The 9,560-nt window shown below is 44.4% G+C and overlaps 1 protein-coding gene across 4 annotated transcripts in view; it reads right to left on the reverse strand.

Annotated features, from left to right (window-relative positions):
- The window catches only part of LOC116586430 (protocadherin gamma-C4), a 173,745-nt gene that overhangs the window by 158,648 nt on the left and 5,537 nt on the right, over positions 1 to 9,560 (reverse strand). Inside the window, exon 1 of one of the 4 annotated variants that reach the window (XM_032336376.1) lies at positions 6,808 to 9,282. The exons of 1 other annotated variant lie outside the window; for it this stretch is intronic. In XM_032336376.1, the coding sequence (XP_032192267.1) occupies positions 6,808 to 9,231 (2,424 nt within the window). In that variant the 5' untranslated portion in view covers positions 9,232 to 9,282. Of the gene's footprint in view, positions 1 to 1,827; positions 4,453 to 6,807; positions 9,283 to 9,560 lie in introns of those variants that run through there. 2 more of the 4 variants (XM_032336395.1, XM_032336402.1) reach the window with 2 other exon arrangements.

Consider the following 9,560-nt stretch of genomic DNA (forward strand, 5'->3'; position numbering starts at 1 on the left):
CTCGCATGAGTTGACCCTTTAGAATCTGGGACAACTTTTCAATTCTCTTGTAAGCAAATATCTACTTTTCAAGAGCTAGTCTTTCTCCTGTGCAAATGAACTTAGCAAATATGATAATGATTTGGGGAAGCTAATTTGTTCAATAATTTTGTATACAAAAGATTTTAGGTCACAGGCTATGTTTGTGATTATTATGTTCACAATGTATTCTCAAACTTTAGAACAGCATCTTTCATAGAGTAGATACTCAAACAGTTTTTCAGTGTTTAATGAGTGCATTACTAATATAACTGCAAAGCCCTAAATCAATGGGTAAGTAACTCTGATGTTAAAAATAAATAATAAAGAAGACAGAAGAGTTAAACTGAAGCTTTGTCTGTAAAAAGGAGACAATATTCAGTATCTTTTCATATAAGGACAATCCTGAATTTATTATTTTATTATCATTTATTAGTTTACTTTAGGTGTGATTTTAGAAAGAACAACTAAAAGGAAAATTTTTAGTAGTTGTATATATATTATTACTGCATGTTTAAGATTTCTTACACATGAGTACTTTCAGTCATTAACTAATCTTAGAAAATTTAATATAAAGCAGAAAGTAGCCAGTTCTTTAGATTACTCCTCACATAATAATTAGCTTCTAGAAGTTACTTATAAATTTTAATCAGACAAGAAAGCCCAGTATTTATTCAGAATTGTAAAATCATCAGACTTTGGAGAGCAGAGGAAAAGGTAATTTTCACAATCCTCAAAGGAGTCACAAATTTCTGGGGACTGGGAGGTAAATGAGATGTTGTGAAAAAATTTGATTTGCTTCTCAGAAACCTATACTTAAAAAAAAGAAACACGGAAGAGGCTTTATATACAAAAAGTTTCAATACATTCCTTATTATTACAGTCAAAAAGTAGAAAGAGTATAAAAATTATTTCAGAATGGTTAAGATTATTTGTTCAAAGATTTTATTTTTTGTAAATATTGTATTTATTTGACAGAGAGAGAGAGAGAGAGCACAAGTAGATGGAGCAGTAGACAGGAGAGGGAGAAGCAGGTGCCCACCACCCAGCAGAGAGCTGGACACCATGCTCGATCCCAGGATTCTGGGATCATGACCTGAACAGAAGGCAGACGCTAAACCAACTGAGTCACCCAGGTGTCCCTAGAGATCTTATTTTTAAGCAATCTTCATACCCAACATGGGGTTCGAACCCACAACCTGGAGATCAAGACTCACATGCTTTACTGACTGAGCCAGCCAGATGCCCAGAAGGTTATTTTTTAGTGAGATAATAGAATGCGAATAAAACTGACCCAAAGTTAGTGATCCAAATCAGTCTTTGCTACATGTAGTAAGCAAAGAAATGCTGAGACTTAATTCCTAAAGTCTTAATTAAAAATACATATTGCAGCAAAAAGATGAAAAAAAAACCTATTATTTGATGAAGATGAACATTAACTTAAGCAGAAAGAACTGTCAGTAAATTCATAGAGAATAAAGCTTGAAGTGCTCCCTTTGGTAGCACCTATACTAAGAATAAAGTTTGAAAAAAAATAGTATCACACATCAGCTAACACAGGCAGTGCTATTACTAAAGGTAGTGGCATCCAAGAACAAGCTCTCTTTAGCAATATATTCTGAACATACAAAATCGTCAACAGTACAAATTGAGAAGTTCTAATCAGCTAACTACCAAGACTACTGAGCAATCAAGACGCCAATCTCCACCCATCCAATACACCTCTCCTACTACTAACATCACTAGGAAAATGAACAATAAAAATAATTATGCACGACTGAGAATAAACGCAGGTTTGCAGAAACTCACGTGAGGCGCAAAAGACGAGTCAGAAACGATTTGGGGGTCTTCACTGCTGACACATACATCCATAGAAGTATCGTCACAAAGGAGATCCCGAGAAGGAACCATGTCTGGTTTCAGGTTGGAAAAAGTAAACTCTGTCTTAGCTAATCGTGAGGCCACGCACAGATTGTAGGAATAAGGCAAAGTCCCTTCACTGTAACTGGGGAGAACTCCAGGTCCGGACTTGGAACTGAGATCCTGCGGAAAGCAGCTCCAGACAGCCGGGCTGGAGGAGCGGCGTAGGCGCAGAGCAACCGCCAGAATCACCGCGAGGAGGAACAGCACCGAGATCAAGGACAAAGCCACCACCAGGTAAAACTGCAACTCAGCCTGGGGGTCAGAGGGCTCCGGGCGGTCGCTGACATCCGGCAGCACCTCCTGCAAACTGTCGGCGAAAACCAGGAGCAGCGTGGCCGTGGCCGAGAGCGGCGGCTGTCCCCCATCCCGCACAGAGACCAGCAGGCGCTGGCGGGCCGCGTCCCGGTCGCCCAAAGCACGCGCCGTGCGCACCTCGCCCGTGCGCAGCCCCAGGCTGAAGAGTCCCGGCTCGCTGGCCTGCAGCACGTGGTACGACAGCCAGGCATTGTGTCCCGAGTCGGCGTCCACCGCCACCACCTTGGTGACCAGGTAGCCGGGCTGCGCGGCGCGTGGCACCGTGTCGAACAGCGCTGAGCCGTCGGGCCCCAGCGCCGGGTACAGCACCCGCGGCGCGTTGTCGTTGCGGTCGCCCACCAACACGCGCACGCTCACGTTGGCGCTGAGCGCGGGCGAGCCCTGGTCGCGCGCCTGCAGGGTCAGCTCGAAGGCGCGCAGCTGCTCGTGGTCGAAGGCACGCTGCGCGAACACCACCCCGCTCTGCGCGCTCACGGACACGTAGGACGCCAGCGCCCGTGGCTCCAGGTCGCTGGCGACGATGGAGTAGGAGACGCGACCATTGGGCCCCAGATCCGGGTCAAAGGCGCTGACGTGTGCAATCGAGGCGCCAGGAGGATTGTTCTCTGCCACGTGGACCAAGTAGGAGGCCTGGTGGAAAACTGGCGCGTTGTCGTTGATATCGCTGATATGTAGGGTGACGCTTGTACTGGAGAATAGGGAGGGTTTGCCCTTGTCAGTGGCGGTGATAGTGACATTGTACTCGGCCATCTGCTCCCTATCTAGGGCACTGTCAATCACCAGCTTGTAATAATTCTTGGAGGTGGATTCTAATTTGAAAGGAACATCTTCCTGAATATAGCAGTTCACCAGACCGTTTTGCCCAGAGTCACGGTCTCTCACTTTAAAGAGGGCTACTACAGTTCCAAGGTCTGAGTCCTCAGGAATCTGGTTGGAATAGGACATCAGTGTGACTTCTGGGGCATTGTCATTCTCATCAACAATTTCAATCTGAACATTACAGTGAGCTGTGTGCACCCCTCCATCCTTGGCTTCTACAACCAACATGTATCTACTTGTCTTTTCAAAGTCCAATGTACCATTGGTTGTAATGTCACCAGTATTTGGATTGAGATTGAAGAGGAGGCTGGTACTTGTTGGGGCACTGAGAAAGGCATAGGTGATCTTTGCATTATCACCCTCGTCCTGGTCGGCAGCCATCACTTGGAGCACAGAGGTCCCCGCGGGCACATTTTCTTGGAGGCTAACTCTGTATGTGTCCTGGCTGAACACTGGAGCGTTATCATTGGCATCAGTGACCTGAATCCGGATCTGGGTGGTGCCGCTTAGTGGAGGGTCTCCACCGTCCGTGGCGGTCAGGATTAACTGGTGGGAGCTCTGCTGTTCTCTGTCCAGAGGTTTTTCCAGAAGTAATTCTGGGTATTTACTTCCATCAGGACTTTCCTTCGTTGTCACAGAGAAGTGTTCATTGGAGTTGATAGTGTATATCTTTAGTGAGTTACTTTCTACATCTGCATCTTGTGCAGAATCCAGAGGGAATTTTACACCTGGTAAGACTGACTCACAGATTTCCAAGTCAATGCCTTTTGCAGTGAAACGTGGTGCATTGTCGTTAATATCTTGGATTGCAACAATCACGTGGAAAACATTCATTGGATTTTCAGCAACCATTTCAAATTCTAGTGCACACTCGGATTTCCTTCCGCAGATTTCCTCTCTATCTATTCTACCGTTCACTAACAAATCCCCACTCTCTGCATTCACACTGAATAAATTCTCTGCACTAACCCGCAGTTTTCGAGCTGGCAGTTCCTGGACATTGAGCTTCAGGTCCTTGGCAAGATTCCCCACCCGCAAGCCCTTGGCCAGCTCCTCCGGAATAACGTACTGGATCTGCTGGGAGATAGCTCCCCACAACAAAGACAGCAGGAAGAGAAACAGTACCTGAATTTTCATTGGTTCAGCTTTTCTGGAGCTTCTTTGCATTTTTTGAACTCCCTGGGAAGATTCTTTTCAGAATGTCTTTGGGATGTTTAAAAAAAAAAGCAGTGACAGCACCTGGACTTTTGTAATTTGAGGGTAGGACTTCAGTTGGTGGGTGTACAGGCGCTGCCTCCGCGTTCTGTGTGCGCAGGACAAAGCCAGAAAACACTGCCTAACTCTCCCGCAGAATTGAGAACCTTTCTTCCCTTTGGTCAACAGCGGCGCCTGGAGGTTGTCTGGAAGAACTGCATATTGTCCTGCCATTTACCCTCAACGTGTAAGCTCTTGAATCTATATGTACCTTGTCTATTTGTTGGAAAAACCAAGTATTCATATTTTCCCTCTAAATTTGGTATGTTCTAGTTTTCATCACTTCATAAGCAATACTATAATTTTACATTCTTTTTTTCATTAAAAATTTTCACAAGGCTTACACTCATTTTTTTCGGTTTTGGGGGCAAAATATCTTCACTTATTTATTTCACTGTATTTACAAACACTGGCACGAGTAGTATAGATTTAACCAAATAAGTTACTGACTTTTTATCCACATTTTAGTGAACTATGATCCTTACGTTTTTGTAAAATCCATAATCTTTTTTATAGTGTTTTAACTCTCTCCATACTTTACCATTCAGTAATACTTTCCAAAGATACAGACTTCACAAAAAAGAGTGAGTCAAGCCCTAGACTTATTTTAATGTACTCCTCATTTTTTTAAAGCATAGGCAATCTTCACATTAAGTACAGCACAGCCTGATATTTTAAGTGACCAATTTAGTACACATACTTTTATACAGCACAATCTTGTGAATGCCATATTTATTTTTATAAAATCAATGATTTTTACTATATGAATGTAAATGCAATACTCCATGGTAAATCAGCTCCAGCTGATTTATACTATTAATAAGTATAATGAATTTACCCTGATCACTGGTAAATCCTGGAGAGGTGTTGAGAGTCCTTGGACACTCCATTTTGAAACTTACCCTGTAATCCTTGAACTCACCTTGGGTGACTAATACAAATACCTTTATTTCAAATGCACTACCAAATTAGATACCAATATAGTGATTTATTCTACTGTTTTGCAGTGTTAATACACACTCACATTACACTCCAGTCAGAACAGACTATTATCTATTTTTCTAGGACATTATTTTCATTGCTTTCCCTACTTCGTGACTTTATATTTTCTGTTTCTTTTGCTGTTCCCTTTTCTATTATAATGAATTCTTCCCCCTCCTTAAGAAAATCCTTTTTAGTGAAATGGAATGTCTGAGACCTTTCGTTACCTACAAAAATAGATGAAAATTGTACTCTCTGTACACTTTCACAACATTTATGTAGGCTTTGTTTTATACAAGATTCTTAGAAAATTCACTTTGAGCATCTAAAGTTCCCTTGGCATTACCTATTTAGTAATTTTTCTCATTATGAGGAAAGTCATACTAATATCACTTTATCACACTATAAAGATTTTCCCTTAAAAAAGACATTTTGAAGATCATGTGCATTTTTTTTTTCCTGAGATGTATTTGTATGTTTGAGTGAAAATACACTTTTCCCTGTTCTCAGTTATTTTGTTCAGGCCCTGAATCTCACACTCTTGAATACTAATATATTGAGGGAGAGAGATGTTCCTTTATTTGAAATCTAAAGAAATATATTTTGGTCTCATTTTGGATGACTCTCTGAGGTGATTTCATGGGTGAAAGTAATTTCATAAATTTCTGACTCAAGAAAGTTGTAGGACTCTATTCTATTGTTGGAGTAGCTGGTCTGGAAATGTCCTGCTGAGATGAGACATATCTCCTTGCATTTTTAAAGATCCTTCTCAAGGACAAGAAATGTCCCTCCAAGACTCATAACGGTTTAGGCAACTGACCTCCCCACCTTCAGACAAAAGGCTGAAATCAATATGAATGCACACATACACCCACACATACTTTAGGTATACACAGTAAGGAATACGGGCCAGGTAAAACAACTTGATCAAGCTGTACATTTTTTTTTTACTCAACAGTTTCTATGTCATTGAGATGAAAAGAGTGTGGCCTGGTGTGGAAAGAGCAAGCATCATTTTACAGGCACCTAAGATACCTAGTACTTATATTTTTGTTTGTATCAGTCAGGATAAGCTAAGTAGGTTGGAGTGACAGACTTCAAATCACAGTAAGTTAAAATGAAAAAAAGTCTATTTATCACACGTATACACACCAATGTATGACAACCACAGAGATCTTCTCTTGGTATAGTTACTCAAGCACTCAAATCGAAGAAACAGTCACAATTTCAAAAAATAGCACAGAGATCTAGAAGTTCTTACAATGCCAACAAGAGCTTCCTCCAGAGAGAGGCACATATTACTTCCATTTACAGTATATTGGCCAGAATTCGATACCTAGGCTCACTCAGTCATAACCAGGTCAGGAAGATCAGATACTTAGGCAACATAAGGACTATCACATTGTTTTATTTTCAAATAAAGGTGCATTAAATCTATATATTAGCTACACGGTCAAAATTGTTCTTCATAGTGTTCCAAGAAAGAAATAAACTTACCTGAAGTAGGTTGGGGTCTCCTTTCATTTCTAGTAAATCTTGAGATACCAGGAAGGACTCGCTTTTCCCACAGCTCTCCTGGCTGATGAGCGTGTCCGCGTAGTTGGGCTGGGGGAAGATCAGGTGACTCTTGCGCGAGTCCGCGGTGAGGGACACCTCGTGCGAATAGGTCTGCAGGAAAGCCCGCACCCCGTCCACGCCCACGAAGTGCGAGGCCGGCACGCCCACCAGCCCGCCTTCTGAAGCCTGGAGCACACGCGACGCGTGCCAGCGCCTCAGCCTGAGCGCCAGCAGCACGATGACGAAGGCGAGGAAGACGCAGGAGACGGCCGCCACCGCCACCACCAGATAGAGCGTGAGGTCCGCATCGTCTGGGTCGGCGGGGGTCCCGATGTTGCCCAGGTCCGCCAGGACGTCCGGGATGTTGTCGGCCACGGCCACGGTGAGCGTGACGGTGGCCGACAGAGGGGGCTGCCCGTGATCCTGCACCGCCACCACCAGGCTCTGCTTGAGCGCGTCTCTGTCCAGTAGGGCCCGCGCTGTGCGCACCTCGCCCGTGTGCAGCCCCACCGCGAAGAGCCCTGGCTCGCTGGCCTTGAGCAGGCGGTAGGCCAGCCAGGCGTTCTGGCCAGAGTCTCTGTCCACTGCCACCACCTTGGTGACCAGGTAGCCGGGCTCTGCGGATCGGGGCGCCAGCTCCACGCCTGTGGAACCGTCAGTGGGGAGAGCGGGGTACAGGATTTCGGGGACATTGTCGTTCTGGTCCAGCACAAATATGCTAAGTGTCACATTGCTGCTGAGTGGAGGGTCCCCACTGTCGCTGGCTGTCACCAATAGCTGTAGGTCTCTAACCTGCTCATAGTCAAAGGAACGGAGCGCATACAGGACACCAGTGTCAGAATTGATGGAGACATAGGTGGAGAGAGGTGCTCCCTGGATAGTATCCTCAGTCAGTGCATAAATGATGTGGGCATTGTGGATGCTGTCGGGATCCTGGGCGATCACACAGAAGATGGAAGCTCCTCTGGGGTTGTTTTCAGGAATGTAGGCAGAGTAGGAGGACTGACTGAAGGCAGGTGGGTTGTCATTGATGTCTTCAACATGCAGAGTGATATGAGTGCTCGTGGACAGTGGGGGATCTCCCCCATCTGTGGCTCTGAGAGTGATGTTATATTCAGACACCTGTTCACGGTCTAGAGATCTGGCTGTCACTAAGCGGTAATATTGGTCTATTGATTTTTCTAAATTAAATGGCATATTTCCCAGGACAGAAACTGTGACTTGCCCATTTTGCCCAGAATCCTGATCATGCACATTGATCAGGGCAATTTCTCTTCCAGCAGGAGCCTCTTCTGGGACTGACCCAGTAAGAGAAGTGATTGCAATTTCTGGGGCATTGTCATTCACATCCAGGACTGTGACTAAAATCTTAGCTCTTGAAAGGAGACCAGGTCCATCTTGTGCTTCAATTTTAATTTCATAGAATGTAGCATCCTCATAATCTAGACTTTTTAAAATTGATATATCTCCAGTCACTGAATTGAGATCAAACATCTGAGCGACTTTCCCAGGCATTTTATCTAGAATATAGGACACTTGAGCATTGAATCCTTCATCAGGGTCAGTGGCATTCACTGTGAGAAGTGTGGTACCCAATGGCAAGTTCTCTGGAATACTTACTTGATATTCAGATTGAGTAAATACTGGTGGGTTGTCATTTGCATCCAGAACTACCACTTGGATGTACAAGTTGCCAGAGCGGACAGGGTTTCCACCATCAGAAGCAATGAGGACAAGCTGGTGAACTTTCTTTTGCTCACGGTCCAGAGCCCTTTCTAGTACCAGCTCTGGGTACTTGGCCCCATCAGAGACATGCTTCATAACCAGGGAGAAGTAGTCATTGGGGCTGAGGTGGTAGTTCTGAAGGGAGTTCATGCCCACATCTGGGTCAAATGCAGTCTTAAGTGGAAATCGAGTTCCAGAAACTGTTAGTTCACCAATTTTTATTTCCAATTCCTCTGTTAGAAAATCAGGAGCATTATCATTAATGTCTTTAATTTCTATTTCTACTTCAAAAATTTTCAATTTGTCTTCAACCAGGATGTTAAATTTCACCAGACACAACGTGCTCTGAGCGCAGAGCTCCTCCCGGTCTATCCTACCTGCTGTGACCAAGCTGCCGCTTCGCAGGTTCAGAGCAAAGAGCTGCGTCCTACCTCTGGAGACGATGCGGACTCCACGCTCCGCCAGCTCCCAGGGCTCGAGTCCCAGGTTCTCGGAGATGTTGCCCACAAAGGAGCCTCTGTCCAGCTCCTCCTGCACTGAGTAGTGGATCTGCCCAGATCCAGTCTTGCACAGCGTCCCCAGAAGCACGCTCAGCAGGGTCAGTCCTTTGCAGTGTTTGTATGTCAGGTATTTGATCATTTTCTCTTTGGTGAATTATTTTCTGTGAAATAGGTTCCAATTGCCCACGATGGACTCAAATATCATTTTTTTCTCAAAGAACTAAGCCTTTTATGGTCCTAATTTAGGAGTCACAGAGCTGGTTGACTGACAAAGTGAGCTTTGTAGCAGCCTCCGATCTTCCGCAGTCTGAATGACTCGTTCTTTGCTTTTTATGAACAAGGAAATGGTGGACTAGCTCTCCAGCTCCGTTTTCCTCCTTGAGTAGTCAACAGCGACACTCAGAGGCCTATTGGTTTACTGCACCCTCTCAGACAAACCCAAGTAAGTCATTTTTAAGTTTCCCCAAC

This window comes from Mustela erminea, chromosome 3 (assembly GCF_009829155.1).
Source record: "Mustela erminea isolate mMusErm1 chromosome 3, mMusErm1.Pri, whole genome shotgun sequence".
Lineage (NCBI taxonomy): Eukaryota > Metazoa > Chordata > Mammalia > Carnivora > Mustelidae > Mustela > Mustela erminea.